At 35.5% G+C, this 17,689-nt stretch overlaps 1 protein-coding gene across 8 annotated transcripts in view; it reads right to left on the reverse strand.

The window, feature by feature from the left end:
- The window catches only part of HACE1 (HECT domain and ankyrin repeat containing E3 ubiquitin protein ligase 1), a 116,516-nt gene that overhangs the window by 43,631 nt on the left and 55,196 nt on the right, over positions 1-17,689 (reverse strand). For all 8 annotated transcript variants that reach the window (XR_004382750.1, XM_032858218.1, XM_032858216.1 and 5 more), the window contains 3 exons: positions 11,708-12,042; positions 11,048-11,116; positions 10,716-10,803 (listed from right to left, as the gene is read on the reverse strand). Coding sequence is in view for 7 of the 8 variants with exons in the window: in XM_032858218.1 (XP_032714109.1) it covers positions 10,716-10,803; positions 11,048-11,116; positions 11,708-12,042 (492 nt within the window). In the remaining variant the exon portion in view is untranslated. The remainder of the gene's footprint in view (positions 1-10,715; positions 10,804-11,047; positions 11,117-11,707; positions 12,043-17,689) is intronic.

Genomic DNA, 17,689 nt, shown 5'->3' on the forward strand with positions numbered 1-17,689 from the left:
ACAAGCACACCTCACAACGTGTTCCTGCTGCCAAGGGAAAAGCTGAGAAGGTTATTGAGGCCTCTCCTGAGGAGGAAGAGGGAAGTGCAAAGACAAAGGCCCTCAGAGCCACTGATACTCATGGGGAGTCCTCCCTTTCCTCACTTGGATATATGCTGCCTAGTACTGTACCCATCCTTCCAACAGTGATCACTGCTAAGGCTCACAGAGGAAGCCTATATCCTCCTGCTCAAAATTCGCACAGTCCATTGGGTTCATCATTTCCATGACCACAGTGATCCAAATAACCCCTTCTTCGTTTCCAACCTGAAGAGGCCTCATTTGGTCTTGAGTCTAGAGAATTAGTTTTACAAGGCACTCCCCCTAATTATAGGGTGGCACTACTACATTTTATTGTGACCTCGGAAACCATGAAAAAAGCACCAGAACTCCTAGGAGAAAACTTACATCCTTTCTCTGCCCCCTGAAGATGTTAATCCTCAATGTCTTTGAAAGATATACACCCCAAGAGGTAACTAAAACTCTACCCATGATTGCCTGAGACTAAAGGAAAAAAAAAAGAGGGGTAAAGAAGCCTTTTAAAATACAAAATGCTATAGCAGCTCTTTTGCCCAAACTCTAGTCCACAGCCTCTTTAAGGATTATTTGTTAAGGATAAATACAAATCTTAAAAGTCTTCTCCACAGATATTAGTAAAAAGCTTTAGCCACTGGAGCAGGCAAACTTAGCTTATTCTGTCTGCCAATCTGGATTCAGCTCACACTATTAAGTTTTATATTTTACCTGATTCATTACAAGGATGCTGGAATTGAAGTTATAGGCCTCTGTGTCTGTCTGCATGGTTATGTATGTCTATGGATATGTTATATATGTGATTTTCTTCTCTCAAACTCCAGATGGTACTGCCAAAATTTGTAAAAGAACTCTATTTAATTGGCTTAAAAATAAGCACTTATGAATTAAGTATTCCTAAAACTCAAAAATATTGAAACTAACCCAAATTTTTTTTTTTAAGATTTTATTTATTTATTTGATAGAGAGAGAAAGCACAAGCAGGGGGAGCAGTAGGCAGAAGGAGAGGCTGACTCCCCGCTGAGCAGGAAGCCCGATGCAGGGCCTGGGATCATGACCTGAGCCAAAGGCAAATGCTTAACCAACTGAGCCATCCAGGTACCCCCAGGGGCCCCCAAAACTAACTCAAATATTTACAAATTCACATGATCTGGGATAATCTTTGGGAAGTAAAAGCTTGTTTAAATCCGGTGTAATTAAAAAAAGTATGTCTTCAGATATATATAGATATAGATATATATCAGATTATATGTAATTAATGTATATGTAATAACCTATAACTAATATAATAATATTATACACATATAATACATATTATATACTAAATATAACAGAGATCATATTAATATAACTAATTATGTTAAATAAAATGCAGATTAAAAAACATATTCTACCAGCATTTACTAATCAAACAAATTCATGTTACCTCTATTACAAAATCTGTCAGCAAGAAAAATAACTTGGGATGATGCTACCTAATGAAGTTTTTCATGGGTCATCTAAACATAATTGCTGTGATCAAGAGATTTAGATAAATGTTAAATGGGATAAGAGTTTCTAGGTGAACTTTTCAGCAATAAATATGTTACGATGTATCTACTTAAAACTAGTTTCTAAAATTTTTGTTAACTTCCAGCCCTAGAATTTTGCTAAGTTAAATGAAGGAAATTCACTAAATGTCTACACCATTTCCAAATAAGATAAAATACTGAAACAGTAATTGCAAAACAAGTTGAAGTTTACCTACTTTTGACCTCTCATTACAAAGGAACTAAAGATATTTGGGTCTGTAGTAAGCATGTCTTGTGACACACTGAAAAATTGCACTATGAAGAAATGTATATTGATAGAAATTATGAAATACACTCATAAATCTGCCAGTGTAAAGAATGTTGGTTTAACATTTCAAAGTTTTACTTCTTGCTTTTCGTTAGAAAAGGTTTCTAAGGGCTAAGAATTCTAAATAACATATGTAATTATAACTACTACAAATAACATAGGAAACATTTCTGCATGCAAGGAAAGTAGGAAGTGTCTTTGGCTAAGAGAATGTATGAGGAATGAAGATGTATTTTTGTTAACGGAAAAGGAAGTACATTTGTCCTAAAGTAAAACTGGCTATTTCAAAATGGGAAAGAGTATGTCTTCAGATATATAGATATAGATATATATCAGATTATATGTAATTAATGTATATGTAATAACCTATAACTAATATAATTATATTATACACATATAATACATATTATATACTAAATATAACAGAGATCATATTAATATAACTAATTATGTTAAATAAAATGCAGATTAAAAAACATATATATGCTATTAATATAAGCATTCTAAAAATTCTATCAAATTCCTAAATCTGATACAGAATATTATCAATCATCATTCCAGTTATCATCTTAAAATGTACGTCAGGGGCACCTGGGTGGCTCAGTGGGTTAAAGCCTCTGCCTTCGGCTCGGGTCATGATCCTAGGGTCCTAGGATGGAGCCCCTCATCGGGCTCTCTGCTCAGTGGGGAGCCTGCTTCCTCCTCTTTCTCTGCCTGCCTCTCCACCTACTTGTGATCTCTGTCTGTTAAATAAATAAATAAAATCTTTTTTTAAAAAAATGTGTGTCAAACATGGAGCACTGGGTGTGATGCATAAACAATGAATCTTGGAACACTGAAAAAATAAAATTAAATTTTAAAAAAAGTGTGTCACAGAAATAGTCAAATTTCCTTCTCAGTTGTGTTATAATTAAAAACATGGGCATTTTTAAGTCTTTCATCATTTAGAGACAGTTAGTGTTTCACTTTTATGCTTTTGCACAAATGCTTCATCTTCAAGGAGATTCCTGGAAAGGACTCTGACAAGCCTAGGTTTCTGATAACTTTCAGATCAAATACTGAACTGAGTAAGAAATGACAGAACTTAAGGAAAAACTAGATTCACAAAACTGCTAAAAGAAGATCAAGATCAAGTATCACTAGGACTGGATGAACTGATGAGAATGATTTTAATTTTTTATGAGTTTTGTTTGAAACATTGCTGGTTCTTTAATTTTTTGTTTTTCAGATTTAAGGAAAATTTTTCTATTAAGATAGCTATGACTTACAGCATTTTGGTTAAGCATACCTTTCTGAATGAAGATGAAACATAATCATTTATTTCCCCCATCTGATCCCTCCGAATTTGGAAACTCTCAGTGAGTATTCTTATATTTTCACAGCAGTATAGTTATTTATGAAATTTCAATCGTGAATCTGTTCTCCATGTACCAGGACACAACTGGAAACACTGGTTACATTACCAAGGCTTTGAGTGGAATGTCATTAATATTTGAGAGAGATATGCATAGATTCAGATATGCGAAGACAACTTTAAAAAAACAAGGCTGAGGGGCGCCTGGGTGGCTCAGTGGGTTGAGGCCTCTGCCTTCAGCTCAGGTCATGGTCCCGGGACCCTGGGATGGAGCCCCGCATCGGGCTCTCTGCTCCGCGGGGAGTCTGCTTCCTCCTCTCTCTGCCTGCCTCTCTGCCTACTTGTGATTTCTATCTGTCAAATAAATAAATAAAATCTTAAAAACAAACAAACAAAAACACAAGGCTGACTTTATGGAACCAATTAAGCCCCTTGAGAAAAATCAGTCTAGTACCTTATAGGATTCCCAGTAGCCTTACAAGATGAGTGAGGAAGGTCACTGCCTGGCAGACCCAGGAATATCAGAATATATTAAGAACCACAAAAAATGAGGAATTCACCCAAATGTATAGGTATTATAGATGAAGACTGACATCAAGTCTTTGGCTTGGCTTCCTAGCCTTAAGCAACTTTCAAAAGTTCAATCTGAAACTCCTTAAGAAAAATTCCAGCAAAGCTGACTTAGAAGATTCTACATGATCAATCACTATTCATGTTGCAGGCCAAGTTTAAAGACAGTGGACTTACTTTACAAACACGTCAGCCTTATTTTCCTTATCTCTGATAGAAATGAGGATGACTATATAGAGAACAAATTATGTTTCAGTAATACACCTTTGTGGATGTCAGATTTTAGTGCTTTTAATTGTTATTGAGGTTTTGTTTTTTACCTGTAAACTGAACCACATCATGAATTCTATTAGTTTCTTCCAGTATCTGGCTACAACTCTCCTAACTAACACTTCCATTTTTTCTCTCACCCTTCTGACTTGGAATCACTGAGAACTTAAAAGTGCCATTTTCCTAAATCCATGAGATGTAGGACAGAACAACTTGGTATAACCAGCTTCAGAGAAATCATCACAACATCTCATATACAGACCATCTTTGTGCCTGTTGCTGAATGGGCAATAGCAAGTTCACCTAACACCTGACAGCATCATTAGAAAAATTCAAAGTACAAAGCTGCTTTGAGCCTACCACCTAGAAATCCTGCCCTCAGGATTCAGATTTGGTTTATAATTTATTCTGACCATTAGCCTTTATTTTTCCTTTGTTTCCACAGAAATGCCTCTTATTAAATACCTGATTTCTCGCAAATACAGTCCTAACTTTGGGAATCTACTTGCAAGACTGTCTCCTGAAATGAGACATAACTGTTTAACTGACCTATTTTCATGGCTGGAACTTTCACGTTTGGGACAATGGCTACAGACCAGATTTCATACTACTCCCTATATAATTATTAAGTTTTGCTATTATAATTCCATTTAGATGTGAATGGGTTACAACATGCCCTGCAACTTTTATCACATCAGCTACCCAGGCAGCTAAGGTCCTCACCATTAACTCTGATGGCTCAGACTGGGCTGTAAGTATAGCACACTAAGAATTTAGAGACTGTGCAGATGAGGAGAGTACAAAGCTTTCAGGGGGTCACAGTTTGAACCAGAACATTAAGCTCAGTAAGACTTGCTCAAGCATGTAGAGAAGAGAGCATACTACAGTAAGGGAGTCAAGGAAAAAGGCAGAGGAGGTAAAACTGTGTCTCCGTGGAAGATGCAGGGAAGGTAACCACCATAATCAGAGTTCATCCCTACACAGAACGAAGGAATTAAGTTTGTATAAGTATACTGAGAACATAATTATGGATCCTGAGAATCAAGTGAGGGATACAGGGACCATTGTGGGTGTTTGGTCAGAGGGATAACATAATAAATGGGGTAATTAAAATGAGAGTAGGACCAGTATAAAGCGGGACGATGTAAGCAACAGTTAAAATATTAAGTACTGGATGATAAGGAGTCAGTCAGAGGATGAAGAGGAAAAAAAAGGAAATCTGAAAGACAGATTGACAAAGATGAAAAGTAAGAGAGGATATCTAGGGATAGAATTTAATGAAACAGCTTAGAGGGAGAAAACCCTCCCCTCAAAACCACCCCCACACTCCTAGAAGGCAGAGGTCCAAAGATATGAATAAGGTTTTATATATTCTGAATTTCAGCTTACCTGGCATGCAACTACTAAGAGCTTGGAAATAAATATTAGAAAGTGCCACAGGTGAAGCACTGGAAATATAGTCACGAACAAAGCTGAAGTTGGACACAAGATCAAGAGATTAAAGACCGGGAACAACACGTAGAACAGAGTTTATGATTATAGGTCAGGACTGAGAATCTGCTTAGCAAATGATACACATAGCTATAAAAGTCAGAGGACCAGGATGGTGTAATTCCACAAAGCCAGAAATTTCAAGAAATAAATATAATCAATATCCAAGACCACAAAGAGGTTATCTTTCAGACAGCTTGTAGGACACCAGTAAATTTCTTTATCTGAGTTAAATATTAGTTTTGCTTCAAACGGCTTAAACATCACTTTTTATTAGTTCTTAATAAAAATACTATTATTATTGAAGGTAACTTGTGAGAGATTAACTTATGTCTTTTAGTATCTTCTCTTTCAGTTAAGAAAGGAGTAAATGTTCTCTTTTTAAAAGTTAAATGTATTGGAGTGCCTGGCTGGCTCAGTCAGAGAAGCATGCAATTCTTGATCTTGGGGCAATGAGTTAGAGCCCCAGTTGGGTGTAGAGATGACCTGAATAAATAAACTTTTAAAAAAAAATTAAAATAAAAGTTAAGTGTCTAATTTTATCCATACTTCTACTAGTCTTTTGCGTTCTGAATAAAGCACTGTTGTTATAACTACTGGGCGTATAAACTTTAATAAGCGAACTAGAATATAAAGTGCTTACAGTTTTAACACTGATTATTTCTAAAACGTTGGTACAAGAGAAGAAAAAAAAAACATTACACAGAAGTAATGCCTTTGGGGGCGCCTGGGTGGCTCAGTTGTTAAGCATCTGCCTTCGGCTCAGGTCATGATCCCAGGGTCCTGGAATCGAGCTCCGCACTGGGCACCCTGCTCAACAGAAAGCCTGCTTCTCCCTCTGCCACTCCCCCCTGCTTGTATTCCCTCTCTTGCCATCTCTATCAACTAAATAAATAAAATCTTAAAAAAAAAAAAAAAAAGCAATGCATTTAAGTAGGGGCTTCGAAGTTTGATCAACATGGTTTGGAATCCTGGCTCTGTCACTACTAGGTTTGTGATTTGGGGAAATTATTTAACCTTGCAGAACTTCAGTTTTCCCACCTGTAAAACAGGGGAAATATTTCAAGGGCTAACTGCGAGAATTAAATAAAATAATGCAAATCCAGAACATAATAATCATAATTACAATCATTAATTAGCTAATAATTATTAAAGCACCTAAATATGCCAGGTGCTCTTTTCAGCACTTTACATGCATTTTCACATGTAATCCTCAAAACACTATGAGAAAAGGGCCTCGTATCACCCCTACTTCACAGAAGAGAAAAATGCAGTACCAAGAGGTTAAGTAACATGCAGAAATATCAATACACAGAATGCTCAATAAGTTTTCTTATTGTCACTCAGAACAATGTTAAAATTGTTTGACATGACAGAAAATGACAGAAAACTTATTCACCATTTTAAGATATTAAACTATATCCTTTATCTATAAAATGTGAACCAATAAATAAAAGCAAATGGCATTTTTAAAGTAATTCAAGTGGAACATTAAACCATACACAATGTTATCTTCAAAAGCTCGTAAGAGATGTGTAAGATCAAAACATCCACACATATTTATATACACCTAAAAAGCCAAAGGGCATGTTTTTGCATGTAAACTTTCTGAGTACCGCATTTCCATAAAATAATTCACAAAACAAGACTGATCACAGAGGCTCCTCTTAATAGCATTTGTACAGCAATACAAAATGACTCTCCCTTTAGCTACAGGCCACCTCTGAAAGCCACCAATAGAAGAAGTCAATCCCTTACTACAGGTAATTGTTTCTGTTTTAAACTTTCTACTTGATTTTTTGCAAAATGCTTCCAAGTTACAGAAAATTTCTAAGTATAATAGAGAATTAAGTATTTTTTCCTTGATATGAGAGTAAGCTGCCAACGTGATGTCCAGTCACCCTTAAATACTTCAGTGTGTATTTCTTATAATCAAGAGAATTCTACATAACTAGATAACAACCATCAAAATCAAGAAACTAACCCTGATACATTACTACAGCTAATTCTTAGACCCTCATGTCAAGCTCTGCCCGTGTCCTAATACTATTCTTCACAGTGTGAGAATGGTACTTAGTTGTCCTGTCTCTCTCACTCTGGTACAGTTCTTCAGTGCGTTCTTAATTTTCATGACCTTGATTGATACTTTTAAAAACTGTACGTAAGAGAATGTCCCTCCACTAAACTTAGTCTGATGTTCTTCTCATGATTAAATTAAGGGTGTACATCTTTAGCAGGAATATCTTAGAAGTGATGCCCACATTCTCCCTCAGTACATCCCATCAGCTAGCATGCTGATATGTCTGTTTTGATCACTGCCAAGTTTTCCACTGTAGTTTTTAATCTTTGTAATTCTTAGTATTCTGTGAGTAGATACTTTAAGACTATAAACATACCCCACTCTTCATCAAACTTCCCATTTATTAATTTTTTCAGTATAGGCTTATGAGTTCCAATTTTATTTATAGTATCTTGCCATCATAATTTATTTGAATGTTCAAATTATTCAGCGTTGGCCAGCAGAGTTCATTCAAACTGATTGTGTCATTCTGACATAATCCTATCACTCTTTGAACAACTTTCTTGCATATAAGAGGTTCCAGGCTCATTTGTACTTTCCCTGACAGAGCCCTGAAATTAGCCATTTCTCCAAAGAGCCCTGGTTAATTGAGAACAGTGTGTAGGGGCTTAGAACCGGGCACCAGGTTTGCTTTATCTATTGATTTACCCTGAAAATTTAAGTTCACACTGCTATCTCCAATTCCAATCCAACAGCACATGCGTCAATCTATTCTCCTCCATTTTGTAACTCCTTCCTCCAATAGTGAGAAACCAGGCTCCCATAAGAAGTACGCTTAGTTATTTGATGAACTGCCCCACATTGTATATAACCAATCTCCTGTCACTGACATGGACACATTACTGCATGGATGTCCTCTATCCTACTCAGGCTGTCTACTCTGAGCAACTGTCACCATCCTCTATACTGGACATCCTCCATATGCTGCTCCAACTCACATACTCTATGCTGGGCCCCCCTCTAAGGGCAACCCCTTACCATACCGAAGCTCCAAACTCCACACTATGCCACCACTACGCATGTGAACACTTCCTCACCCGGGTCAGGCAACAAAACCTCCTCTGTGGGTAAAAAAGGGTGGGTAGCTTAATGCAATTGCTTTTGACTAACTGTTCAGGAATGGAAGAGGAAAACAGAATTGAAAAGCAGAGATAATATTAAGAATAACAAACTCTCTTTCAAAATCTAAGAGCTTCTTTCACATATAATCTTATTTGCCCTAGAATGGAGTCAAATAATTTAGATTAAGAAAATGAATTTAAAAAACAGACAAACTCAGGGGCACCTGAGTGGCTCAGTGGGTTAAAGCCTCTGCCTTCGGCTTGGGTCATGATCCTGGGGTTCTGGGATCGAGCCCTGCATCGGGCTCTCTGCTCAGCGGGGGCCCTACTTCCCCCTCTCTCTCTCTGTCTGCTTCTCTGCCTACTTGTGATCTCTCTCTCTCTGTCTCTGTGTCAAATAAATAAATAAAATCTCTAAAAGAAAAAAAAAACAGACAAACTCTTAAATTCTGGTTGTCCCACTTAGTACCTAAATGACAAGTTGCTTAATCTCTTCAGTTAAAGAGTACCATCTCACAAGATTGCTATGGAAATAATCCATGTAAAGTATATATATGGTAACTGACCTAAAGTTAGCATTCAATAAATATAAGTTACTATTATTATCTTCTCTTTTACATTTTTCTTTAACAGATGCCAAAGGATACTTACGTATGTGTGCAGAATTTTATAAAAATTAGTTCTTAGCTTCTTTAACTTCCGAAAGGGTCAGTGTCCCTAAAGATATTTTAAAAACACCTATAGTATCTATCTTATGACTACTAACCAAACCAGAGCCTCCAGTCTATCCTGTACTTTTGACAAATTATTCCCTAAAATTTTGCCAAGGTCCTATCATTCTCCCAAGTTACCAGGGGTTGCTGACAGTCAAAAAAACAAAGAAAATTCTTCAATCTGGCAATCAAGGCTTAACACAGTGTGACCCCAACCTACCTTTCCAGAATTATATCTCATTCCTGACCTACACAAAATTTCTGCTTCAACCACTGTAATTTTACACACTTTTCCATTTATAAGCCCTGGCCCATATCTTGGCTAGAATGTTCATCTTCTCCATTCACTCCCAGCAAAATTTTGCAATGCTTTTCAATGCCCAGCATAAACTCTATTTCCTCTTCAAAATCTTCCTTGACTACAGCAGGCAGGAGCAAGGTCTTCCTCCCTTAAACTCCTAAACAATCACGTAATAATATAACTGCTATTTTATAGGTACACTTATTATCTCCCCTGCTAGAATGAATCAACATCTTTTTGGAGAAAAGACATATGCTTTCTATCTCCAAATAACTATCATCTATTGAACATATACATCAGTTACAATTAAAATTTATTCTTCACAGTAGTTTTGTGAGATTGGTGTCATTATCTCTATTTTATAGATGAAGAAACCAAGGCTCAAGGATGTTGGAAATGTGCCCCAAATTACATAGATTGTATGTAGCAAAACAAGCTTTCCCCTAGCACGTTTCATGAAACATGAGATATGAAGAATGAACCTTACTAGGGAAAAGGCTCTCAGGTCAAATAAATTTGAGGATTAACAAAGTTAAATCACTATTTTTAGCAGAGGGTTTCTCAATGCCTTTTAACAAGCTGCTGATATGCATTATAAATCTCCAACAAGGATATTATATTTTCTAAATGCTTTGGGGATAAAATCCTTTTCTCAAGGACCATCAGCCTTATAGCACCAACGCTCCAGTAAACTCATTTCAGAAAATGTGTCAATGTATTCTGTTGTCTTTGCACACAGTGGGCACTCAATACATACTTCCTTTAAAATTAAAAAAAAAAATGCTCTTTATATTAAAGTAACATACTAATGTAATTCCACAAACTAAAGTAAAGAACAAAGTAATTTCACTCCTCTTACAGCAGGAGGTCTCAAGTATAATAATTACTTCACTAAACTGTATTCAAACTAAAAGACTTAATTTTCATTAGACAGAATAAAAACAAGGTTAAAAGAAATCTCTACCTGTGCTTTTATGATATGCATGAATCTTGACATCAACTCAGGACATTCAAGGAGAAAGTGAAAGTGGTCAAATATAATTTTGGGATTTCTAAAAGAAAAATATAATTTGTTTAAATGGACAGGAAGAATGAGTTGTACTAAGTGAAATGCAAATTCAGATATACAGATACTGAAACAAAAGAAAAATATTAATCCACACCTACTATACTTTTACTTGTCATGTAGCATTTTTTGAATAGTAACAAAAATAACATTATTTTTGTTGAGATAAAAACTATAAGTAAAGAAAGAAAAGTCTACGAGGACAATATATGAATCTGAGAAAACCTTACCTATTAACAAAGCATTTTAAAACTTCATCATGTTTGCAGACAAATTCAATGAAACGAGGCGAAGTCATTCTGTGGGGGATTAAAAAAAACAATGAAAACACACAGAAATTGGTGAGACAGCAAAATTTGGTAACTATAAAAAAAAAAGATTTGGGTTTGGACTAAATTCAAGAAACTGAGGCATGCCCAGTCAATACATAAGATTAGAATACATTATATAACTTTTCATTAACAGAGGATATGCCCAGAGAATTTTTTAAAACCTTGAAAAACTGAGAAACTGAGGCATGACCAGTCAATACATGAGATTAGAAAAAAAAAAAAAAAAATATATATATATATATAGCTTTTCATTAACTGAGGATATGCCCAGAGAATTTTTTAAAACCTTGAAATTTTAAATGTCTCTGCTCTACACATTTTAAATAATACATAATTAAATAATCCTATACAAAGTGACATTCACCATTCTACATGTTAATAACTTATATACTGCTTAAAACTCAAATATTTTAAGATTAGTACAGTAAGTATCCTAAAGCAAAATTAAAACAGAACATAAAATTAACAAATTATTATTTGTTGTTACTGAAATTACAAAAAAATCATAGTTTTTCTTCATCTATCAGAAAAGGAAGTAATAAGCAGAAACCTTCTTACCCTGGAGGCATCTGACAAGAACAGCACATGTAAAAAGCTTGAATGACAGCACTTAGCCGGTTAGCTGTCATAGAAATAACATCCTGACAGTCTGCACTGGCTTCCTGTTTTCCTCCAAGAGCATCTGGTTTAGATTCCCCCGTGCCAGTGGATAGATTTTCATAGCTCCCAGGTCCTGGAGGTTCAAACGGAGGAATGGAAGTACCATCTTGATCTTGGCCTTTTTGTTTCAGTAAAATAGAAGTGATATCCGTTGAGTCCTTTTTGTTTTTCATCAATTCTGTAGCTATTAAAACTAGCCATTCATCTAATGAGTGCCAAAGCAATTCAAGAGGCTAGGAGAAAAACAGAAGTGTTTTTTAAACATTATTCTTAAATTCTGGGAAAAAAACTCACACAGCCAAACAAATAACATAAAAAAGAAAATTTATTCTAAATACATCTATTTTCCTAAATTAATGTGATAGCAATGCCTAAAGGTAATAACAAAAACGTAAGAATGCCACATAAATAACAATTTCTTTGTTTATAGCAAAGTTTAATTTGCATGTATTTATTCCTTGGAATAAAAAAATGATAAAACTAAAATCTAACAAAAAATTTATAAGCAATCTTTCATCTTTTAAAATTTTTCAAATATTTAGCTTTAAAAAGATATACTACTTTTATGGGGGCAGTTGGATGGCATAGTGGGTTAAGCCTCTGCCTTCGGCTCAGGTCATGGTCTCAGGGTCCTGGGATCAAGCCTCACATGGGGCTCTCTGCTCAGCAAGGAGCCTGCTTCCCCCTCTCTCTCTGCCTGCCTCTCTGCCTACTTGTGATCTCTTCTCTCTGTCAAATAAATAAATAAATAAAATCTTTAAAACATAAAACAAAACAAACATATACTACTTTTACATATGCAATCCCCCAACATTTACTATATTCATGTGTTAACAATTTTCAATTATAAATCTTTTCACAATTTAAAAAATGAGAATTCCTAGGGGACCCTGGGTGGCTCAGTGGGTTAAAGCCTCTGCCTTTAGCTCAGGTCGTGATCCCAGGGTCCTGGGATGTGGCCCCACATTGGGCTCTCTGCTCAGCGGACAGTCTGCTTCCCCCTCTCTCTCTGCCTATCTGCCTACTTGTGATCTCTGTCTGTCAAATAAATAAATAAAATCTTTTTAAAAAGAGAGAGAGAATTCCTAAAAAGCATAATAAACAGCATAGTTTTGGGGTGCCTGCCTGGCTGTCAGTGGTACATGCAATTTGATCTCAGGGCTGTGAGTTTGGAGCCCAATACTAGGTGTAGAGTTTTTTGTTTTTTTTTTTTAAGATTTTCTTTATTTATTTGACAGACAGAGATCACAAGTAGGCAGAGAGGCAGAGAGAGAGAGAGGGGGAAGCAGGCTCCCCACTGAGCAGATAGCCCGATGACTAGGGCCTCGATTGCAGGACCCTGGGATCATGACCTGAGCCGAAGGCAGAGACTTTAACCTACTGAGCCACCCAGGTGCCCAGGTGTAGAGATTATTAAAAGAAATAAACTTTTAACAAAGTTTACTGTGCTTTTTTCTTTACATGTACTTCACAGATTTTGAAAATTTATGGTAAGAAATATATATATACACACACACACACATATACATGCATAAGTTTTCACGCACATAAAACACAAAATCCATCTCTAATAACTAGTAACTATCAAATACCAACTAGCAAATCTTTTTTTTTTTTTTTAAGTTTTCTTTTTTTGAGAGAGCAGAGCGAGAGCAAGAGAGAGAGAGTGACAGAGAGAGAGCACACGAGCAGAGGTGGAGGACTAGGAGGAGGAGAAGCAGGCTCCCCGAGGAGCAGGGAGCTGGATGGGGACCCTGGGATCATGACCTGAGCCAAAGGCAGATGCTTAACTGATTGAGCCACCCAGGTACCCCTGACTAGCAAAGAAAAAGGGAGGGAGAGAGTAAACTGTTTCTTATTTCTATACTATTTAAAATATGCCTCTTAAGAGTAATGAAATGTGTTTTGTAAATTAACAGCAAATGAAAATTTCCCTTTCAAAATATTATGTAATGACAAAAGCTACAAAATGACTAAGTACTAAAGAAGATGAAATATATGTATCATCCCTAATAATTAGTAATTTTTAACAAGGAGAAATACTATTAAAAGACATGTTACCAGGGCTCCAATATACAATACCATGACCAATTATCAATCCTATACTGTTTACTTGAAAGATGCTATGAGTAAAGCTTTGATGTCCTCACTGTAACAAAGGAAAATGGAAATAATGTCAGTGAAGGATATGCTAACTGACCTTATTGTGACAAACATTTTGCAAAACACACATGTTATCAAATTATCACATTGTACACCTTAAGCTTATGCAATGTTACATGTCAGTTATATCTCAATAAAACTGGGGGGGGGGGAAGACCTGCTAGAACATTTTTAATCGCAAATAAAAATTAACAGTTATCAGTAGGGGGTGGGAGGACAGCCAAGGATAGCAGTTAAATGCTCCTTCATTTCTACCCTATTTTAAATATTCCTATTAACACCAGAATCATAACCTGAGCCAAAGGCAGAAGCTTCACCAGCTGAGTCACAAGGTATGAAATATTCCTATTGAGAATATAAATTGCCTTTCTACAAATGAATGTAAAAGTTACTCTTACTTATTGTTTCTTATAGGATCACAGAATGCTACAAATTAGACCATGTGCTTCAGAAAGAGCCATGCCTACAATATTTCAACCAAAAAAAATAATAATAATAATTAAAATACTAAAATCTTACTTAGTGGAAACAGATTCATCAACTACATTTGAAAGTTTAGGAAATATTTAAATAACCTATTCTTCCAGGAAATTCTTTATAATTATTTTCTAACAAATTCCTCTGCTATCTGTTCAGTCCTTCTTCAGGTTTCCAGAACATCCACTTTTTGGAAATATTTGACTTACTGAATTTGCAAATAGTTAAATTAACCCTAAGTCTTCATTGTAATATTAAACCAAAAAGCAGAAAACAAAATAAAGCAAAAAGTCATGCTATCACCAACAAAAACCTACTTCCTTCGTTCAACAAATATTTAATTAGTACAGACTAGGTAACAGGTGAGCAGAGTGAGAAACTAATTATACTCTCTCTGAGGTTGAAATAAGCACTTCTGCCCCCTACAAAGAGGGCTTTTCCATGGTTAGGCACAGCAGTTGGGAGATTGAGGAGATCCCTGAGCTGCGTAAAGGAAGGGCAAGAAGCACCAGCTGCCATAAACACTGAAGTGCACCAAAAATGTCTTAATTCTTCTCATGAGCAAAACATTAAACACGCTGTAAAAGATGAAAAAGAACTTCTTATGTCAGTGAAACTTTCAGTTTTACATCACAAAATGAACTTCCAAAATAGAAAGAACGGGTGGTAATTTAAAACTTCTTGAAACAAAAGACAAAAGGAATAATTGGCCTCCAAATGAGAAGGGCTAAAACCTAGAAAATCAGCACACTGAATAGAGATGAAGCCTAAGGCAAGAAATGATAACCTGCTGCTCACACAGATGAGAGCACTGAGCCTGAACCAAGAGCAATCCTATCTTTAAATACTGAAAATGTGTAAAAATTAAAGGCAAATTTGGAATAATCCAGAAATAATTTTTTAAACCCAGATCTGTATAAAAATGATAGTTCGAGAAAGACTTGTCAGTAAAGGAACACAGCAAAAATTAAAAAGAGAATGAGGGAAAAAAAGAAGTAGTCGGTCATCTTGGGCTTTTTCCTATCTTTTCTTTCTTCATTCACACATGCATTAAAACTATATTTCAACCTCAAGGTATTTTTACCTAAAGAGGTGTCCCTTTGAAGGTATGTTCAGAAAGTTCATGCCTCAATAACCAAAAGAATACTGGGAAAATAATTTTAATTTCTAACTGTGGCAGCAGCCACAGATTAAAAAAAGGGTTAAAGTAAATTTTTAAAATTAAAAATAAACCACTGCAAAGCTTATCTATGATGCTTTCTATTTCCATAAATAATAATGATAGAAAACTGTAGATAAGATACAAAGCAACAGGGGCGCCTGGGTGGCTCAGTGGGTTAAAGATCCCAGGGTCCTGGGATCGAGCCTCGCATTGGGCTCTCTGCTCAGCAGGGAGCCGTTTCCTCGTCTCTCTGCCTGCCTCTCTGCTGACTTGTGCTCTCTGTCTGTCAAATAAATAAATAAAATCTAAAAAAAAAAAAAATACAAAGCAACATATATATCACCTATTTCTGAAACATAAGTCAATGACTATGGAAAACAATGACTATAGAAAATGAGTCAATGACTATAAAAGCCATTAGCAGGCATCTTGGCATTGTGAAATAGTGCTTCATTTCATATTACTGAATGGTCTTCACTACAGAAATATATTCTACACATAGTAACAATGTTATGACAACCACACATAGTTCTTAAAACATTTTTTTTTTTAAAGATTTTATTTATTTGAGAGAGAGAGAGACAGTGAGAGAGAGCACAAGTGAAGAGAAGGTCAGAGAGAGAAGCAGACTCCCCGTGGAGCTGGGAGCCCGATGCGGGACTCGATCCCAGGACTCCAGGATCATGACCTGAGCCGAAGGCAGTCGTCCAACCAACTGAGCCACCCAGGCGTCCCAAAACATTTTAAGATCTATTTCAAAACCGTAACATATAATCTCAGACTCGTTGGACAATTTTTAAAAATTTAAGATCCATCTGCCAAAGTGAGATACAAATTTGACAGGGAAGTATTAGTAACTTAAGTTCTTTAATAGTATCTTGAAGTTTTCTGTTAGTCTAACTAGTCTCAATTTGATAATGTCAAATGTTATAACTCAAAAGATTAAGATTTTAAATTTAAAGTTTCTCAATCTTTCCTGGCTTCCAAATTTTACCAATTATAACTCTACAAAGCATTAATAGTCACATCTTACTACACACACACACACACACACACACACCCCGCATATTAAGATTCAGGAAGCCTAAATTGTCTACCCCATGCTCACACTGCTTCAATATTCATAACTACCTTCTCATTCAGATACCCCAAAGTTTCCAAGGCACTAAATAAAAATCCCTTCACACTGAAAAAAAGTAGCTAAGTGTTAAGATTAACTTAAAGGATTTCTAAGATAAATCAGAAAACTAATAATAGGATGTTAAACAATTTCACCTCCTAAAACCACATGGCCTATAAACCCACTCATTCTTAATGGAAAACCCACTAGTTAATCCTAACAATAAAGTGACATGTTAGGATACCTAGTTAATGAAATGGAAAGTAAAGATCAATTGTTACCTTAGACAAAAATGTGGTAAAAATTAAAATGGTATTTCCAGTCTAGCACTGCAGGAACTCAGGAAATGGTTATGATCTTTACAACTGTAAATCACCCCACAATGAACAGAAGACTTTATATAAATAGATGACAATATAGTTTCTATTTTTTATCCTTGTAAGTTGGAAGACATCATTTTCTCATCCTTCAGTCTACATTTAATTCATAAAATTATATGAAAGAGACTATAAGTTTTTAATAGTACCACCTAATGTTTAAAAAAAAAATAGGTGAGTTTTGTAATAAAAACATTTTACAAAGTGAAAGGTCAAAATTTAAGAGAAAAAGTGGTCAGAGGCAAAGCAGTTATCAATGATGCAGAAAACAATAACTTAAGAAAAAAGAAGACACTAACAAATGAAATAAAATAGAAAAAAAGAACTTTTTTATTATATACTTCACTGGTATATGACAATCAAAACAGAGTTTAGATTTCATTAAAGAAAAGTTCAAAGAAAACCAGTGACACCCTTTTCTACTCTGTTATACCTATACTGATGGGATAGATAGAAAACTAACATTTTAAATCAAGCATTTAATTCCTATACAGAGGCTATGAATTAACACATTACTTATTTTCTTATATCATTAGCAAACACATGGCTGACTTAAAATTTAACAACAAAAAAAAATGAGA

This window comes from Lontra canadensis, unplaced genomic scaffold (assembly GCF_010015895.1).
Source record: "Lontra canadensis isolate GAN:19392208 unplaced genomic scaffold, GSC_riverotter_1.0 scaffold14, whole genome shotgun sequence".
Taxonomy (NCBI): Eukaryota; Metazoa; Chordata; class Mammalia; order Carnivora; family Mustelidae; genus Lontra; species Lontra canadensis.